Here is a 19,544-nt window from a genome sequence, read left to right on the forward strand (position 1 = left end):
TGTGTATGTGTATGCATGCGTGCACGTGCACATGTGCCAGGATTGAACAAGGCGGTAAACATTCTGGGTGAGTGCTCTACTACACAGCTGTAACCCCAGGGCACAACATTTTAGCATTGTCTGTTTGAAACCCTGGGACTAGAACCCAGGGCCCTGTGCTTGTTGGGCAAATGTTCTACCGCTCACCACACCTCATTCCTAGCCATTTGTGTTGTTGGTTTTCTTCTCTTGCTTTCTTTTCTTTTCTTTTCTTTTTTTTTTTTTTTTTTTGAGTCAGTCTTTCTATGTAGAACAAGCTGGCCTTAGAGTTAGGAATTTTCTCCTGCCTCTGCCTTCTTGAATGCTTGGATTACAGGTGTGTGTCACTAAGCCTGGCAGCATTTTATTTTATCTTTCAGACGAGATTGCAAGAATCAGAAGTGTGTGTGTGTGTGTTTGTGCGTGCATGTGGCCGCACACGAGTGCCTGTGTGCACTACTTAGCATGGTGTGCATGTGAAGGTCAAAGGACAACTTGTGTGATTCAGTTCTCTCCTTCTACCACAAGGGCCTCAGGGATCGGACTCCCATGGCCAGGTTTAGCGGCTACTGCCTTTCCACACTAACCCATTTCAATAGCCCTGTCCCAGCGTTTGGAAACCACTCATGTAAATAAATGCCTCCCTTGGTGGCACTGAGAAGAAGGAGCAAAGTGGGTGAAAAGGTGCCCATTGGGATGCAACTGGGCATAGTTACGCCTTCAGTAGTTTGAGAGAGGAGTCGTGGTAAGATTAAAATTGGCTCCACGAGACGCAGTTTCTGGACGGCAGGGATAGAAGAGGTGACAGGCAGACTAAGGTGTTGTGACAGTCACAGGAAGATGGGCCCAGTTTTCGTGTTGGGGTTTCTTGCCTGCCTCACCTCAAGCATCCCACTCAGGCAGGCCCCATCTTCCGAAGGCTCCTCTAACCTGCCTGGGGCCCTTTTCTTGCTTGCTGCTTCTCACTGCCAGATCGGTGTCCAGGATAAAGGGCCCACTTTTCAGTGCGGTGTTGTGTGCCTTCTCCAATGTGGTTTTCTTTTCATCTCTTCCTCTGCCAGGCTACTGTGGGCCCCTGGGAATGGTCAGACCTGTAGTTCCCGAGATCTCCCCTCCTTGCTGGTTTCTTTCCTATCTTCCTGGGCAGCCCCACTTTGCCATGTTACCTGTTCAGGGAATAATGCATCATTTGGCTACATTGCCTCTGTTTTCACAGCACCCCCACACATCCTTATTTCTGGAAAGGAGGAACCCTGCCAGAGATAATTCTCTGGTTTTCTTATCAAGGGAGAGAGGTAGGCTTCCTTTATGTGCCTGTGTTTGCAAGGGTATGTGAGTCCTTCTTTCTAGATGAACACACCTTAGTGGCAGTAACAGCGGTTTGTGTGCCGGACTCTGACGTTCTCACAACTGCCCGATGAAGGATCTGGTGTGATCCCGTATTCAGATAAGGAAAGGAAGGCCTGCAGAGTTCCAGGAGCGTGCCCAGATCACACAGCTGGCTACCAGCCGGAGTTGGGCTCTGCTCCCTGAGACACATGCCTGCTCCTGATCTGATTCTCAGGGTGTGAGTTGGGAAGGAGCCTGTGCAAACCCCAGTTGCCCTAACATAGCTCCAGCACACGGTAGAGGCTTGCTGGATGAGCCTTCATTCCCCTGCGCCCACTCAGTCAGCAGGATGTCAGCCTTTGCGTGACAATGTGCTTCCACATGTCCCTTAGCTCCTCATACGCATTCCATACATGAACACGTCATTCGTATACTCATCCTCTACATATTCTTTGAGTGGCAGGGACATAAAGGTTCCCCTATGGGAGCAGTTGACATTGAAGGTTCTGGTTTCATTAAAGATGGGTTGTCAGACATGAAGCTCTGAGCTGCTCAGCACTGGTTCTCAGGGGCACATGGGAAATAATTGAGACTTTTTGTATCTCACAGTCAGTGCCGATAGCATGGCATGCAGGTGAGCCTTTCTCGGTCAGGAAGAAAGTGTGGCTGCAGTAGCTGCTGTATCAGGCACCTCTGCTGTCTCACCAGGCTAGGCGTTGGTGTGTTATTTCTATCACAGATCTGTACAATAGTATATACACTTAACTACTTCTGATAGTCGGGCGGTGCTGGCGCATGCCTTTATCCCAACACTCAGGAGGCAGAGGCAGGCGGATCTCTGAGTTTGAGGACAGCCAGGACAGTTCCAGGACAGCCAGGGCTACACAAAGAAATCCTGTCTCAAAACTGGTTAGGGCTTACAGTGCAGCTCAGTGGTAGAGGGATTGCCTGGCACCCTCAAGCCCTGAGTCCAATCCACAACCAAAAAAAGTCTCCCAGCAAATGTTTTTCAATAATTAAAGAAGAGAAAAGGTCAGCAACGGTATTTTAGGAGAGACTAGAATACCCAGTAGACTGCAAATGTGGAAACTCGAATACTCCTCGAGAGCAATAGGGAGATGTGTGTGTTTGTATGTGGATCCCTGCACCTGAGTACAGGGCCCTAGTGGGGCGGAGTTCCAATGGTTGTGAGTCATCTGACATGGGCCCTAGGAACCAAGGGTCCTCTGGAAGAGCAAGTGCTCTTAACCTCTGAACTCTCTCCAGCCCTGCAAAGCAGGTGAGTTTTCTCTGAACCCAGTTCAAGTCTACCTTCTCACAGTCTCACACCCAGGGTTTCACCTCCTGTGCTGGTCAAAGTGGCGTTTTTCTTGGCATGTCTGAGCTCTGAAGTGTGGGTTGTCACTGGTTTTTAAGTGCCACGAAGTATGTATAGTTCCCACAGAGGAAGGTGGAGGTTCTGTATGTTCTATGCCTTACTGTCTAGGCGCGAGGTGTTTAGTGTGACTTGGCTTGCGTTTTGTCTTTTGTTTTTTTTTTTTTAAAATATTTATTTATTTATTTATTATGTATACAATATTCTGTCTGTGTGTATGCCTGCAGGCCAGAAGAGGGCAGCAGACCTCATTACAGATGGTTGTGAGCCACCATGTGGTTGCTGGGAATTGAACTCAGGACCTTTGGAAGAAGCGCCAGTGTTCTTAAAGGCTGAGCCATCTCTCCAGCCCGCGTTTTGTCTTTTGTGAGCGCACTACTACCTTGTGTCTGGGAATGTGCGGCTTTTCAGTAGCCTGTGTGATAGTAGGTGTGAGGCTCGGGGTTCCGTCTCCAGTACTGTAAAATAACACAGCCCATTTTATTTGAAAGAATAGTTACTCAGAGTCCCTTTGGGGGCACTGTACTTCTCAGGGACTCACTCTTGAGCATGCAGACCAGCCTCCTTGTGACCCTGCCCTGGAACAGCTGTCAGGAGTTTTGCTCTTTAGGGTTCTCCTTTTTTTTTTTTTTTTTTTAAGATTTTATTTATTATGCTGGGTGGTGGTGGCAGCACACTCCTTTAATCCCAGCACTCGGGAGGCAGAGGCAGGCAGATCTCTGTGAGTTCGAGGCCAACCTGGTCTACAAGAGCTAGTTCCAGGACAGGCTCCAAAGCTACAGAGAAACCCTGTCTCAAAAAACCACCACCAACAACAAAATTATGTGCACAGAATACAGTGTTTTGCCTGTATGGACGCCTGTGTGCCAGAAGAGGGCAGCACCAGATCTCCAGAAGAAGCAGCCAGTGCTCTTAGCATCCGGGCCACCTCTCCAGCCTCTCTTCAGGGTTCTAAACATAGTTTTCGTTCGTTGAAATCTTAGTGGGTTTTCTTTTTTTTCTTTCAATTTTTTTCAGCGATTTTTTTCTTCCTACTGATTGATATTCTCTACCGTGCAATATGCTTAATGTTCACCCCTCACTGACTTCTGAACCTCGAAAAGTGGTTGTCCTTTTTTTTTTTTTTTTTTTTAAGTCAGGGTCTCAAGTATCTGTAGCTGGTCTCAGACTGGCTCAGCAGCTGGAGATGACTTTAATTTGCTCCTCCTGCCTCCACCTCCCAAGTACTAGGATTACAGGTGTGCACCCCAATACCCAGTGCTCAGGGTCAGTCCCAGGGCGTCGTACAATCAACAAGGACAAATGCCCTGCGCTCTCAGCCCAAAAACATTGTTCTTTTCCTAAGACAGTGGGAAGGAAGTGACGGCTTTGTGTGTGAAAGTGTCTTTGAGATGCGTTGGACTCGTAGTCAGTACCGACTCTAGTTAAACACACTCACAAATGATGGATGGTGGTGGGTTGAAGGTTTAGCCACCTGTCTAAGCTGATACCAAGTAGGGTAGGATCCCTGAGGTGGACAGGCCATTGTGAGCCTCAGTCCTCTGGAAGACCTGCAATTGCTCTTAACCTCTGAACCGCATCTCCAGCCCCTCCAGTCCATTAGGAATATTTTTAAAAATTAGCATTATGGTGTGTGTATCATGTGTGTAGGCATGGGTACCATGATCATATGTGGAGTTCAGAGTACATACCTTTATAGGCATAGGTACCATGGTCATGTGTGGAGTTCAGAGGACAAGTTAGTGTCCACTTTCAGTGGTTTGTCTTTTTTTAAAGTTTAATTTTAAAAGTGTGTGTGTGTGTGTGTGTGTGTGTGTACACATGTGCTGGAGAGTCCAGCTCCAGCGGGGTTCAGGTCCCATAGAGAAGGTGTGGAGTCTGTGTGTGAAGGAGTCAGACACCTGAGAAACAAGCCCATAAGAGCAATTTCCGTTCTCCAGAGGGCGTGACGTAGTTTGTGTTTCCTCACTACAGGCCCGTTCCCCCAAGGGACGCTCCTCACATCTTACTCTGTTTCCATTGCCCTTCTGATGCCACCAGCGTGTACTCCCGTGTATGGCAGAGGGGGGGTCAAGCCAGTCTAACTTCTTACCCCAGAGGGCAGACCGGATCTTGCCACTCATCCCGTAAGCCCCTAATCGTGGGCACTATTCTGTACTCACTAACTGAACCCTTACCTAAGTGGCCTTGGGCCTTGGGTCTGGACCCATTGTTTCTCTTGGGTGTGTTTTTCATCTCTGGGACCTGATGTGCCCAGTTAGTAAATCTTTAACTTCCCTATTCCTGGTGTAATGAGGGGGAGGGAGTGGCGGGGATTTTTTTTCCAAAGAATTTTGTTTAAAGAGACTGCCGCTGTGTATATTGTCTTCTTTCCCCAACACGCACCCGAATTTCCCAAAGGAAAGGGCGCAAGAACCCATTAGAAATGGAGGTGCGGTGCTGGAGAGCTTGGTCCGCAGTGTTGAAGTGCGGGAACTTTCTCAAGCGGCAGTGGTCATGTCAAGCCATGCAGTCTGTCCGCCACACACATGTGCCAGGCCAGGCTGGAAAAGAGTTCAGGAGCTGGAGTTCCCGGCAGTGGTTGTGAGTGACCCCATGCGGGTGCTGGGAAGGCTCTCAAACCCCGAGACATCCCTCCGCCTCCAAGGAAGTATGTTTTGTATATGCTAGTGATTTTTCTAGCCCACCTTCCTGTCTTTTTTTTTTTTTTTTTTTTTTTGAGACAAGGTCTCACAGGATGACTTGGACTCCTAGGGCTAGAAGTTAGCGCTTATTCCTTGGGAAGCACAGGATTTGAGCCCTCTTCCGACCTACTCAGGCACCAGGAATGTCTATGGTGCACATACATACGTGTAGCAAAATGCTCATACATACAAAATAGCACTTTTTTCTAATTTAAGGAAAAGTTTGTCCTTTTGGTTTTTCAAGACAGGGTTTCCCTGTGTAGCCCTGGCTATCCTAGAACTTACCCTGTGGTTAAGGTGTTCAGGGTGGTCCTGAACCCAGAGAGCTGTCTGCCTTTGCCTCTCTCTCTCTCTCTCTCTCTCTCTCTCTCTCTGTGTGTGTGTGTGTGTGTGTGTGTGTGCTAGATTAAAGGTTTGTGTCACCGTGCCCACCCTGAGTGTTTCTGAGTTGCTCCTGGGTAAAATAAATTATTGCCCTTTGGAATGATTTAGCATAGCCATAGATGTTCTTTCCCTCTTCATCGCAAAGAATCTTGCTTGTCCTGTCTCCCTGTCCCCTCCCCAAGGTTTAGGTAAACCAAAAGAAAAAGGGGCCTAACAGTTGCTTATTCCACGGACTCTGGACTGACCCAGTGTACAGTCCCCAATCAAGCTTTCTGTGGTGTTGAGTGGTCGTTAGGAGCACAATGCTCCTTAGGTTGTTACATCGATATGTCCTGATAACCTGAGCCACTTTAACTGCCCGATGGGTCTCCAGTGAGCTGGTGTGTGGGTTTTCCGAAGCAGATAATTCACCCAGTGGATGATAACCCGGATGCGGTTTAAAATCTTCGTAGGTTGTCTGGGATTCAGGTTAACCACCTCATAGAGTATAAAAGCCTTTCTTTAGCCTTTGGCAGGCTTCCATAATCCTGCCCACTGCCCTTCCACCCTTGAGTGGAGCCGCCTCTGAGATCGCTTTTGTGTGACACAATAGTCCTCACCCAATGGTGCGTGAATTAGCATAGCTTAAAAAGAAGGCTGGGGTGAGGCCACACCAGGGCTGCCGTTGGGGCCTGAGCTGGGGGAGTGGTCACGGGGTGGGCTGGGGGCGGGGCCGCATGCGCAGGGGCTGCCATTCCAACGATCTTCAATTGCCATCGCCGCAGTGGTCACTGTCGGTAGGTAGCCCTCGGAGGGAGAGCTGTTAGCCTGCGTGGTCACCAACATGTCTAAAGGAGATGATTCCCTGATTGGAGGCAAAGAGAAAGGAGAGGAGCAGGTCAGAAGCCTGGCTTGGCGGCGCCTGGTGAAGCAGGGGGAGGAGGAGGTGCTGAAGAAGGAGGAGGAGGAGGAGGGCCAGGACTGCTGCTCCGACGACCTGAGCGTGCACCCGGACCTCCTGGAGCTGACGGTGGACCGAGAGAAATGCCGCAGCATCCGCAGGCAGTACCGGCAGCTCATCTACAGTGTGCAGCAGAACCGCGAGGACATCGTGAACACAGCCAGCGACTCATTGACCGAGGCCCTGGAGGAAGCCAACGTGCTCTTCGATGGCGTGAGCAGAACCAGAGAGGCGGCCCTCGACGCCCAGTTCTTGGTTCTGGCTTCTGATCTGGGTAAAGAGAAAGCAAAGCAGTTAAACTCTGACATGAGCTTTTTTAATCACGTCGCGTTCTGTGACTTGCTGCTGGTCTTTGTGGGCCTGAACTGGGTGGAGGACCAGCGTGAGGAGTTGAGCGACTGCGACGACAGCATAGTGCTCTCCTTCTGGGGGATGGTGCAGAAGGAGGCAACCTCCTGGATGCTGCGGGCTGAAACATTCCACTTCGTTTTTGGCTCATTTAAGGCAGAACGTTCCGCGCGAAAGCCCCGGCTTGAATATCACAAGAGAGCTTGCAAAATGGAAGGGAATGGAGATATGCCTACGAAGTTGAGGAAGCTGGACGTGCATGCCAACCAGGAAACGACAGAAAAGGAAGTAGAAAGAATCTTGGGGTTGCTGCAAACCTACTTTCAAAAGTATCCCGATACTCCAGTGTCCTACTTCGAGTTTGTGATCGACCCGAACTCGTTCTCCCGCACCGTGGAGAACATCTTCTACGTGTCTTTTATCATCCGGGATGGCTTCGCTAGAATCCGGCTTGACCAAGATAGGCTGCCCATCTTGGAGCCCACTAACGTCAGCCATGGGGAGGAAGAAAGTGACTGCTGCTCCTTCGGCAGGAAGCAAGGAGTTATATCTTTGAGTTTACAGGACTGGAAAAATATTGTCTCCACTTTTGAAATTTCAGAGGCCATGATCAAAAACCCATATTAAAGATTTTTGTTTGTAGTGCGTGACTCCATCTTGCATTGACGCTCTTAAAATAGAACCTGAACAGAAGCATATGCCCTAGTAAACTATTTTCAGTTGTCTGCTGTGCAGTGTATTTTTCTTGATAACTTATAAGGCTGTAATCTTACGGGAAGTTCTTCAAATTCACACGATACTTTTAGTAAGCTCTTGAGTCTCCTGGAAGGTATTAGCCGACTTGCTAAAAACAAAAACCGGGTCTCCCTGATACTGAACTGCTTTCTCTGTCCTGGTGAACCCAGGGTCCTGTAAGGGGGCTGAAGGGGGCTTTTTACCAAGCGGGGAGAGGGTGAGAAAAAAGAACCAGAAAAAAAAACAGTGTGGGTCAGTGGTTGGGCAGTGTTGAGACTGAAAAACATAGGTGACATGCTTCCTTTCAGAAAGTAGATCTCCATATTCCAGTTTCTTTTCTGAATGAACTTAATAAAATGTGGAGTGTGTGTGTGTGTGTGTGTGTGTGTGTGTGTGTGTGTGTGTGTGTGATGTTAGACTCAAGCAACCAAGGCATTCTGGGATTTTTGTTTTTGTTGTTTTGAGACAGGGTCTCGCTTTGTAGATCTGCCTGTCCTGGCGCTCACAGATCACCTGCACCTGCCTCCCAGCTGGGATTACCCATGTGCATATCCACCTCCTCGCTTCGAGAAGGCATTCTGGGTAAGACAACAAGGTCGAGTGTGACTGGCAAGTCAGGAGAGGACGTGCAGATTCATAGAAAACTTTTCTGCTTGAGTGCTAAGCTGGGCAGGAATGGTAGCCGCCATTCCAGTCTTCTCAGAGGTAGACGATGTTTTTATCACACCCAGTGGCCTTTATCTTTGGCTAATTCACCACTCTGATTTCTACACAGTGTCCTTTAGACTCGGCGCTGGTTTGTCATGTAACAACTTGGGGTGCACGTCCCAAATAATCTTGATTAAAAAGTGGAGGGGTTGCTGGAAAGGTGGCTCAATGGTGAGGAGCACCAGCTGCTCTTCCAGAGGTCTTTAGTTTAATTCCCACAACCACATGGTGCTCACAGTTCCGTGTAATGGACCCAGTGCTCTTTCCTCTCTGGCGGGCTCTGTCATGCAGGCACTGCCGTACAAGTAGCACACTCATGCACATAAATATTAAAAAAAACCTAAAGGGTTTTGCTCTGTATCTGGGCCTGTATAGCAAGGTTTGTGAATTTTCCATCCACCCCTAGGGCTTATGCCACAAACACCCAGTTTCTTGTGGGCCTAAGTTAGATGGAGCCAGCTGCTGATCTGAGGAGTCCTGCTGGCAGTATTGCCTTTTGCTTCTGGAAGATGCTGTCAGAGGAAGCAGTACTCTGGATATTGCATGCTTTTTCTTTCTTTCTTTCTTTGGTGCTTTGCAGTTTTAAGACTGTAAATTACGGGCCAAGCGGTGGTGGCATACGCCTTTAATCCCAGCACTTGGGAGGCAGAGGCAGGTGGATCTTTGTGAGTTCAAAGCCAGCCTGGTCTACAAAGTGAGTTCCAGGACAGGCTCCAAAGCTACACAGAAAAACCCTGTCTCGAAGAACGTAAATCCCAGGACAACTGGGAATATAGTTCACTGGTCGAGTGCTTTCTTAGCATGAGTGCTGCCTGAGCTTCTGTCCTCAGCATCAGTGGTGTGTCTGTCTGTCTGTCTATATTGTTTGGTTTGTTTGGTGATCAGTGTAGAAAATTGGGGTTATTAAAATAGTTCCAGAAGAGGCAGCAGACGTGGCCTGAGTGGTTTCTTACCATTTTATGAATGTAAGTCTTTGGTGGTGGAAAATGTTGCCACTGGTGTGGTTAGTGGTGTTTTTGCTATGCTTAATAGTAACAGTAAATTTTCCTCCTGGATCTAAGATAGTACAGGGGAGGGAGATCCAAAGTCTAAATGATACCAAACTTGAGAGGAGGGATGGGATCTTGGTGTGGAGAAAGTTTTTCCCATCACACTGGTAATGTAGAGAGAATTGAGGAGAAAACACGCCCCTTGGGAATGAAGAGAGACCGCTTCCTGTAATAGCTGTTTCCACGTTTTCAGACCTGAAGTGCTCACCCTTCCAGCACTGGCCACCCTTCAAGGTGAAGGTCAGCATCATTTGGTCTTGCTGGTCCTCATCCTGGGGTCTCCCAGCCAAAGCCCCGGGGTTTCAGGCCATCTGCTGTGGGAAGAGAAGATGCAGCTGGGTTACAAGACATGACTCAGTTCCTTACGCAGCTGACTGCTTTGTTGAATGCCTTTGCCTGGTTGTGTTCTGACTTGTAGAGACGGCTTAAAAACACGCTAGAAAATAAAGAGGCTTGGGGAGAGCTTAATTTTCTGGTCAGCGGGTGGGATGGTGTTTCTACATAGGTGAACTTGGCCTCTGGCTTGTGCTTTCGCTAGTTGTAATTTTGCAGTTTGTTGCACTATTTCGGATTAAACCAGGGACCTTAGGAAGAGCATTGAGCAATAGGAGATGAATTCAGTCACAGAAATGAACCGAATCGCGAATCTGCTTGTCAAGGTTCATTAGAAGGGGCCTGACTCTTCTAATTGTGTGGGTTTTGTTTTACAGTTTGAACTCTGGCACCAGGTATGTGTGGTGCACATACACACAGGGTTAAATTAGAAAAATGTATGGGATTAAATAGAGTTACTAGATATGATGTATTGGGAAAAGTAAGAGATGAAAAGAAAGATGTGTTTGAGTGGTGTGTGTGTGCGCGGATGTGCACATGCCTGTAATGCTTGTATGTGTGTATACATGCTTGTATGTGTGTGCACATGCTTGTAATGCTTGCATGTATGAAGTCAGAGGACAACCTCTTCCTATTTTCTATTTATTTATTTATTTTGAAATTTTTGAGACGGGGTCTCACTCTGTAGACCAGGCAGACCTCAGACTCACAGAACTCCACCTGCCTCGCCTCCCGAGTGCTGAGATTAAAGGCGTGTGCCACCACAAAAGGACAACTTTTGAAAGTTTTTTTTTTTTCATGTGTGTGATCTGGGGATTGAACTTGGTCATGGTGAGGTTTGTCCAGCAAGCACTTTTACTGACTGCACCACTGGGCAAGTTTCCCCCATATTTTTTTTAAAAAACATTTTAAGTAATTAGTTAATTTATTTGATACACATGGTCATTTGGAGGTCAGAGGACAACTTTTGGGAACTGGTTCTCTTTCTGTTATGTGGGTGCCAGGGATTAAACTTAAGTTGAGCTTGGTGGCAGGTGACTTGATTGATCTCACCAGCTTGGGCAGGTTTAATGCCATAGCCTGTCATACCTTAAGTGACATCTGGCGTGGATTTGGTGGGATTTAATGTGCACAAAGCATGCCCAGCACAACGTCGGTCTCCCTGTGGACACAGCACATTGTAGGGCGCTGCATGTTTCTGTTGACGTTCACTTTGAGTCTCATACTTTTGAGCTTCCTTACCTTTGCTCTGGGGCACTCCATTGCCAGGACTGTTGTGTGTACACTGCTGACTGACTCAGCGGCTGGCAGGTGCCCGCTGTGCCAGGCGCTGCTTGGGTTGCTGGAGAAGAGTGGCAGAGCGTGATGGACAGCGTCCTGGGGTGCCAGTTTCCCTCTGCTGATGTAACACATCGCCAAATACCCAGTAGCTTTAGACAGTAGGACCGTAGCAGTCTTGGCAGCTGGGTGTCCAAAGCGGGTTTGGCTAGACTAAAATCGGGACATCGGCAGTCTGGTTCCTGTCCTGGGGAGCTGTTCTCATTGATTACATTTTGAGTGGAGCACCATTTAGCTGGAGCCAGTTTAATTTTAAGTAGGGTTAAAATGAAAGTATAGTGTTCAGTCCTAGGTCTCTTGGTGCTCCGATTGCTCGCGTCTCTCCATTACACCTTACAGATTCAGGCTCCTTCGGCACACTTTTTTTTTTTTTTTTAAAGCTGGTTGATATCATTTGATTTAAAACTTGAACTGTAAAATCCTGTAGATTTATCCTGTAGATACAGTTTAGTAAAGAACACTTTAAACTGCTTTAGATGGGATTCCTATTGCTGTGAAGAGACACCATGACCAGAGGAAAGCATTTAATCAGAGCTGGCTGACAGTTTCAGAGGTTCAGTCCTTTATCGTCATGGCAGGAAGCATGGCACAGCAGACGGACATGGAGCTGGAGGAGCTGAGAGCCCTATGTCTGGATTGGCAGGTGGCAGGAAGAGAATGCCACCTTGGGCCTGGCTGGAGCGGTGGAAACCTCAAAGCCAGCCCCCAGTGACACACTTCCATCAGCTCGCTATGAGTCCATGGGGGCCATCGCATCCACCCGGAGAGGGAGTGCTTTTCTTCTAGCCTGTTCTGCTTAGGTGTATTGCAAAAGGTCGGGTTGTGTACCCATCTGCCCTAAGAACATGCAGTTAAAATGAATTTGAGATGATGATAGTTATTTTTTAAGTCAAATTTTTACTTATGGGATTTCAAATGATTTCTTTTGTTGTCCATTGTGGTCACTGAAGTTCAAGATTTCTAAGATAGCCTTTCCTCAAAGAACAAATGCTTAATCTAGTTGTGACGCGAGCCCATAACTATGATTCTGTTACCAGAGTGGTTTAGAGACGGATGCATTTGTGGCAACTTTAAAGTTCCCCATTGGAGGTCTTTGGCTTCCAGTTCTTTTCAGTCTACTTTAGGATAGATCTGCTTCTGCTCGCTGACATTGGTCTCTTATGAATGAGTTCAGGCTCAGCGTGATAGCGCACACCTTTAATCCCAGCACCCAGGAGGCAGAGACAGGCAGGTCTGTGTGAGTTCAAGGCCAGCCTGGTCTACTAGAGCTAGTTCCAGGACAGGCTCCAAAGCTACCGAGAAACCCTGTCTCAAAAAAACCGAAGGCAGGGAGAGGGGGAATGAGTCCAGGTGCCGTGTGTTCCTATCTTACTCAGATACTGGGGTGTGTAGATGGGCTGTGTACTGTCACATGGAAACAAGCGTCCGTTCACGGTTAGACAGTATCCACAGACGGGGGGGGGGGGGGGAGGTGTAGTGGGCTGTGTACTGTCACATGGAAACACGCGTCCATTCACGGTTAGACAGTATCCACAGACGGGGGGGGGAGGGTGGTTGGGCTGTGTACTGCCACATGGAAACAAGCGTCCGTTCACGGGTTAGACAGTGTCCACAGACGGGGGTATTCGTCCGTTGAGTTAAAATTGGAATGTTGATCTGGACATTTTAGTTTTCTTAGTCCCTGTGCTTTGAAATCATGAGCTTTTCTGAGAGCTGACCTCGGTCCCAGCACCGCCGTCCCTTTCGTGCTGTGTGCTGTGTTCTGTGAGGGTGTTCTTGTGTGCTGTGTTCTGTGAGGGTGTTCTTGTGTGCTGTGTTCTGTGTGCGTGTTCTTGTGTGCTGTGTTCTGTGTGCGTGTTCTTGTGTGCTGTGTTCTGTGTGCGTGTTCTTGTGTGCTGTGTTCTGTGAGGGTGTTCTTGTGTGCTATGTTCTGTGAGGGTGTTCTTGTGTACTGTATTCTGTGAGGGTGTTCTTGTGTGCTGTGTTCTGTGAGGGTGTTCATGTGTGCTGTGTTCTGTGTGCGTGTTCTTGTGTGCTGTGTTCTGTGAGGGTGTTCTTGTGCCTTTCGCACTGAACAGTGGTTCCCAAAGAGGGTTTATTTTGGAGCCTGTCCTTTGTTCACCAGTTGAACAAAAGCGCACACGAGAGCTACAAGTTACTATTATTTTGCTTTTATTTTGTGTGTGTAGTATCTGTCTGCATGCGTGTCTGTCTGCGTACCACTTGTGTGCCTGGTGCCTGTTGAGTTACAGACAATTGTGAGCTGTCACGTGGGTGCTGGGAATTGAACCTAGGTCCTCTGGAAGAGCAGCCAGTGTTGTTAACCACAGAACTGTAACGCCTCTCCATTTAAAAGATTTTTAAGTGTGTGCGTGCGTGTGAAAGCTGGTGTCTAGGAAGCAGACTCTTTAGGAACAGGACACTGATCATGCCTCAGCCCCAAGGGTTGTTAAGAATATCTGTTTGTTTGTTTTGTTTACCCTTTAAAGCCAAGCGATGCTGCTTCTGGGTCCCAGAGGAAGGAGTCACGCTGCTTGTCTGACCCTGCTTTGATCCGAGGGGCTGTTTTTACGAGCTTCTTTTCCCCCCACAGTGCTCTGCTTTGACGGAGAAGCCCTGGTCATCATGCCAGCCGATGAGTGCTGGTGGTGCTTCCCAGCTTGCCGGGGTAGACCTCGAGCTAGCCCTTACATGCAGACTGTCTGGGTGACGCAGACTTGTCCCAACTGTTGCTGGTTTCCGGGTTTCCTCCCTCCAGCCCCCCAGCCACTGCGTGCGCCCCATGTGCTCTGGAGGGGCACTCGTGGGACTGTGCGTCCTCCTATACGTTCCTCCACGGCACCCCCCTCCACATCTCAGACGCCCGGTTCTGCTGACCCCCGTCCCTGCCCTCCACCCTCTACACCTGATGGTAGGCAGGAGAAAAACACGCAGTCTGGGCTGGTAAGTCTGGGGCTTTTTAGTTACTAAGGGTAAAACTGGATTAAAAATATTTTTACTGTACTTACTGACTTTTTAGTTATTAGCCTCATTAGCCCAGGGTTTTACTATAAGGTAGTAGTGAATGTATTGCTAAAACAGTGTAGACTGTAGTAGAAGGAAAGTATTTAACATGCTGCCTTAGTACCCGGTTTTAAAGTCTGATACAGGCCAGCACTGAAACAGCTGACCAGAACGGTAGACATGCAGGGAAAGCAACTTCAGACCCTGCCTGTGTAAAATGTCCTACAGCGCTGGGTGGTAGAGTGCACGCATAAGACCGAGGGCTGGAAGCTGAGTGTACTGAGCGTGCGGCAGCGCAGGCCTTTAATCCCCGCACTTAGGCTGTGGCAGGTCTACATCGTGAGTGTCAGGAGACCCAGAGCTGCGTAGGGAAGCAGTGGCTCAGGAAACAAAGTCCCCCAACCTGTCAGACACCCTGTAGAGGGAGACGCTTTGAACTTCCCTGTAGAAAAGTACTGGTTGGTGATTTTTCTGAGATTTTAGATTTTTGCGTCTCAACCACACTGTGTAATAAAGTCTTAAATCTCGGCCAGCTTTGCAATCACTGTGTTAAAGTTTTATGTTCACAATTTACCAGACTCTCTTCTTAGCCTGAGACCATAGCCCACTGATTGTGTTTTTGTAAGAAAGTAAAGGTGATTGCTAGACCTCAGTGCTGGCCCCAGTAAGAACACGCTGGGTGCTTCTATCTAATAGTCTCAACAGTGGGCGACTGGAAGAATTTTAGCAGAAGTGTTTTGTTTCTGTGTCTCATTTTCCCCAAGGTTAGCGAAACCTAATTTAAGACCTGGTTTAAAAACTCTAGGAAGGGCTGGTGAGAAGGCTCAGCAGGTGAAGGGGCTGCCACAGAGCTGATGAACAGACTCCGGCAGGTTTTCCTCTGATTCCCACAGCTGTGCTGCGGCAGGCTCCCCTCCCCCCAACAAGTAAATAAACAAATAAGTAAATAAATAAAGCCAGGTAAGGAAAATAAATCTCGGGGCAATCGGCATGAAAATATCACATCGTGCATAATTAATACATTCTTGTAAAACACTAAATCCTGGAGGTGAGTGTTAATCTAACTTCGCTTGGTGTTAGTCGCTTGGGATGAGCTGGCAGTATGTGATAGCCAGAGTAGGGAAGGGCACTGGTTCCTGCAGGAAGGCTGGATGGGGAAGGGCGCTGGTTCCCGCAGGAAGGCTGGATGCTTCCAGATGTTGCTGCAACAGTCAACATTTTCTCTTTGAAAACGACCTTTGCTTTTCTTTAAAGAAAGATTTCCAAAGCTTTTTGATCATGGCTGCTTCTCAGTTAAATTCTTCCCGTTTCTGTTGTTTTCCTGCAGACCTGTCAAAAGGGCCAACCTGAGAAGCTGCCAACCATGGATGGCTCTGAAAATCCCCCCGAGTCCTACGACTTCGACCTCATCATCATTGGAGGAGGCTCCGGAGGCCTGGCTGCAGCTAAGGCAAGGGCCCTTTGTGCCGTGGCACCTGGGCGATGGTTGGGGCACAGTGCTCCCACCTTGGCCAAAGGTGCTCCTACCCTGGTCAATAGTGCTCCATCTTCTCTGGATTTGCTCCGTACAGGCTGTGTGTTTCCCATTAACTTAGGCAAGAATAGAGGGACCACTTTTTAAGTCACTTTCCAGGCTGAAATGTAGGATCCTCAGGTAAAAAGTCAGAGTCCCCTGAGTTAAGGCACATTTTGTTTCATTCTGAATTTGCTTGCTTTTTTTTTTTCAAGGGTAATAAAGGTATATGGGAATGTTTTGAAGTTATAGACATTGTTTTTTTTAAACATTTGATTTTTTTTCACTTTGATGATTTCTCTGTAATTAATCTTCACCAAACAGTGTTCTTAAACTTAATTAGAATGGATTTGCCTCTATTGTATTTGGGGTGATTTGAGAACAGTCAGTCAGTCCAGGGCCTGCCTAGGAAAAAGATCTGCTAATAGGAAAGTTACTTAAGTGTGAGGCTCTGGCCCTGGCTTGAGGTACAGGAGATGCCCGTGTGATGGCCCTCGGGGCTGCCATCTTCCAGCAAGATCTCTGAAAGATGAAGGTGGTTACACCCTCTGAGGTGCTGCCGTGGACAGCCAGTGAGGCAGTCCCAGGAACCTCCCACTTCAGGAGCAGGCGGGTATCTGGTGTGGAGCATGGCTTTGGTAAAGGGGACTCAGCAGCAGCACCTGGCCACTTGTTCTGTGACGGTGGCATGTCTGAAGGACACACAGCCTCAGTCCTTGCTCTCCAGTGACCTTTGCAGGTCCAGTGACCAGGACACCATGCTTGCTCTGTCAGGGAAAATAGTCTCTACAAGACAGTTTCAGAAAAACAAAACAAGAGCCCCCTCCATTAGCTGTGGTGTGTGATCTTTGGAACCGGTCAGCAGTTTGTAAGAGTCCCACCCGTTAGCCTGTGGTGGCTGTGTTTTAGAGCGTAATAGAACCAGCCCCATTTCCATTCTGTCCTTAACTCGTTTTCATCATTTTGTTCCCCAGGAGGCAGCCAAATTTGAAAAGAAGGTGCTGGTCTTGGATTTTGTCACACCGACTCCTCTTGGCACTCGATGGGGTGAGCTTCAGAGACACCGTACATGTAGTTTGCTAGAAGCGCGTCCCGTCCCCTTGCGGGAGTGTGCTGACTCCTAAAACCCAGCACTTCACGAGAACTGAATGTGGGGGCCCAGCTAAATGCTACAGATTATGTTCAGCAGGAACCCTGACCACAAGCTGGCTAAGGGGGTAGATGGGACACGATCCGTGACACAGTGGGCTTGGAAGCTTTTTAAGTGTCCTCCCCTAAACCCACCTCCCGCGTTCAGATACCTGAGTGAGACGGCTGTGGCCATTCTGCGTCCTGGTGAATCACATGCTGGCTGCTCTTTCGCTGACTGCTGTCAGTTCTTGTCAGGCAGGGGTGAGGGGGCGCAGAGACGAACTCGCTGTAGAAGGGGTTCTTGTCCCTGTGGACTTGAACTTCAGCGGGAAACAAAAGTGAGCCCTGTACTGTTGGTGGTGAGTGGAGCTCAAGAGGGGGCTCTTGGGTGGGGGAGAGCGTAGTGAGCAGTGGGGTGAGTGAGGCGAGGTCTCTAAAGAAGTCCCCACTAGAGGAATCACTGTCAGAGAAATGGGTAGGTGCTCTAACAGCTGAGGCAGAACTTCAGGCAGTATTTGCTGGCCTTCTCAGAGTGGATTCATGAGTCCCAAGGCAGTTAAGAGTCCGTTGTGGGCATAGCGGGGTAGTCGGAGCTGGACATGACAAAAGTAAAAGTGGAAGGAAAGGCAGGTCTGACTGTACGGCACTTTCTAGGCCAGGTTGAGAACTTTGGTCCGTGAAGGCAGATGAAGGATAGATAACGGCTCCTTCGAGGAGCTTGAGGCAAGATGAGTGATCAGTGCATTTATGGAAGTTGCCCAGGTCCTTGTGTTAGCAGTGACAAGTGACAGATATGGGGCCTCTCAATCTATTCACACGTCCATTCAGGAAATGATTAGTGTTGAACACGCCATGGGGCACTGACCCGTGGAGTTTGGCCATCACAGTGACACTGTGGTGGCGTTCTCCTCAGAGGACATGCCTGTGAACCGAGAGCTCCAGAGCCACCCCCTCCCTGCCTTCGTGCTGTCCTGATAGAAAAGGGTAAAGCTTCGAGAAGACTGTTTAGGAGAGAGGAGTTCCAATGTCGTTTTTTGAAATCAGTGAAAACTCCAGGGTGCTTCCTCAAACATTCATGTAGATACCAAATTTTATACATGCTTCAGACCTGCACCTAGCAGTGTATAAGAGCCTCTTCATTTCTGTGTGTAGGTTCAGTAGCAAGTACAGCGTTATGCACATAGTAAGATCTCAAGGTTTGTGTAGCTCTCAACCATTTAGATCTGGAAGTTAGAGCAGTTGTGGAAATCCATCTGTTTTGTTTCAGAATGACTACTGTGCTCTGTACATAGACTCTATGGCCTTAGACATGTGATGGGGCTTGGGAGCAAACTTACAGTGTTGACCACACTAAGCTTTAATAATAATGATAGTCACGTCTCGTTAGATCTTAATAGCTTTGGCGTCTCTGAAGGCCCTGAAGCGGGCTGTGAACTGACTTTACGCACCCTGTTGTTGCAGGTCTCGGGGGAACATGTGTGAACGTGGGCTGCATCCCGAAGAAGCTGATGCACCAGGCGGCTCTGTTAGGGCAGGCCCTGAAGGACTCCCGCAACTATGGATGGAAAGTCGAGGACACAGGTAAGGGGAGACAAGGCGGGTTTTGTGCTGTGGTCTTGCAGCGTGCCATTGAAACATCCAGAACTTCGTTCTGAGATGGGTTCTGCTAGTAGCCCAAGCTGGCCTGGGTTAGCCTGGAGCCATACGTTATACAGTTTCAGAGGCCCTTGAGCTCTGAGCTTGGGACGCTGTGACTGGCTCTCGCAGCTGTGGAGAGAACTTAGTTGTGATGAGTTCATTGCGTTTTGGGCATTAAGTGACAACTACGTCCCCACCCTACCTACATCATGTGACTTCCCTGAGTTTGAGGCTTGCCCCTGTCACTTGCTAGCATCGTGACAAGTCCGTTGTCTTCTAGATTTACTTAAAATGCAATGCTAAAACAAACAAACAAACCCGGCAAATCAAAAACATATTCAACCCACAGAGGTACAAAGGTTGATAAAACATTGTTAGTTCCTATAGTTAGATGATTGGCCTCGGGAGCAAGGTTGGTTCTGTCCTCTTCCCTCCTGGTAGACAGTGGGTTCTGTTCTTATAAACAGAGACCAGCCAGGCAAGCCTTACAGCTCCCTATAGCATTCCCGCCCCCCCCCCCCCCCCACAAGTATCTAGTTCTGTTGGTGCCAGAGCCCCTAGGGTGGACTGACCTTGTACAGTTGGCTCTAGTTCTAACACTGTATGCTGTGGGGATTGTATGTCTGCGGTTTGTTCTCTGAAAATCACAGACCTGCTGCTGTGCGTCTTTCCAATGGAAGAAGCAGACCGTTATGTCTCAGGCCTGGCTTCACCATGCTCTCGGTGGCCAGGCTGATTGACTAGTGTGTTGTAGATGCTCTTCCTTTTTGTGAGAGAGGCCTTTTTTCATAATTGTTTCTCCTTCTAACACAGCCTCCCTAAGGATTGTCTTCTCTCTGTCTCCTGAGTGTATTTTGTGTGCCCTGTTTCCTTCAAGGCATTAATAACAGTCATTAACCAACGACCAAAGGTTGATTTTTGTTGGTGGTGGTCGGAGTTTTTGAGATCGGGTCTCCTTGTGTAGCCCCAGCTGTTTGGAGACTCACTCTGTAGACCTTACTAGCCTCGAACACACAGA

At 48.4% G+C, this 19,544-nt stretch overlaps 2 protein-coding genes across 4 annotated transcripts in view; both read left to right on the forward strand.

The window, feature by feature from the left end:
* The window catches only part of Txnrd1 (thioredoxin reductase 1), a 60,060-nt gene that overhangs the window by 22,711 nt on the left and 17,805 nt on the right, over nucleotides 1-19,544 (forward strand). For 2 of the 3 annotated variants that reach the window (XM_048418130.3, XM_085683274.2), the window contains 3 exons: nucleotides 15,572-15,694; nucleotides 16,732-16,804; nucleotides 18,350-18,469. In XM_048418130.3, the coding sequence (XP_048274087.2) occupies nucleotides 15,608-15,694; nucleotides 16,732-16,804; nucleotides 18,350-18,469 (280 nt within the window). In that variant the 5' untranslated portion in view covers nucleotides 15,572-15,607. Of the gene's footprint in view, nucleotides 1-13,834; nucleotides 14,185-15,571; nucleotides 15,695-16,731; nucleotides 16,805-18,349; nucleotides 18,470-19,544 lie in introns of all 3 variants that reach the window. The other variant, XM_085683273.2, reaches the window with a different exon arrangement.
* Eid3 (EP300 interacting inhibitor of differentiation 3) lies at nucleotides 6,513-7,721 on the forward strand. The gene has a single exon (XM_048418131.3). The coding sequence runs from the start codon at nucleotides 6,614-6,616 to the stop codon at nucleotides 7,703-7,705; it is 1,092 nt and encodes a 363-aa protein (XP_048274088.3). The 5' UTR covers nucleotides 6,513-6,613; the 3' UTR covers nucleotides 7,706-7,721.

This window comes from Myodes glareolus, chromosome 26 (assembly GCF_982192425.1).
Source record: "Myodes glareolus chromosome 26, mMyoGla1.1, whole genome shotgun sequence".
In the NCBI taxonomy this organism is placed as follows: Eukaryota; Metazoa; Chordata; class Mammalia; order Rodentia; family Cricetidae; genus Myodes; species Myodes glareolus.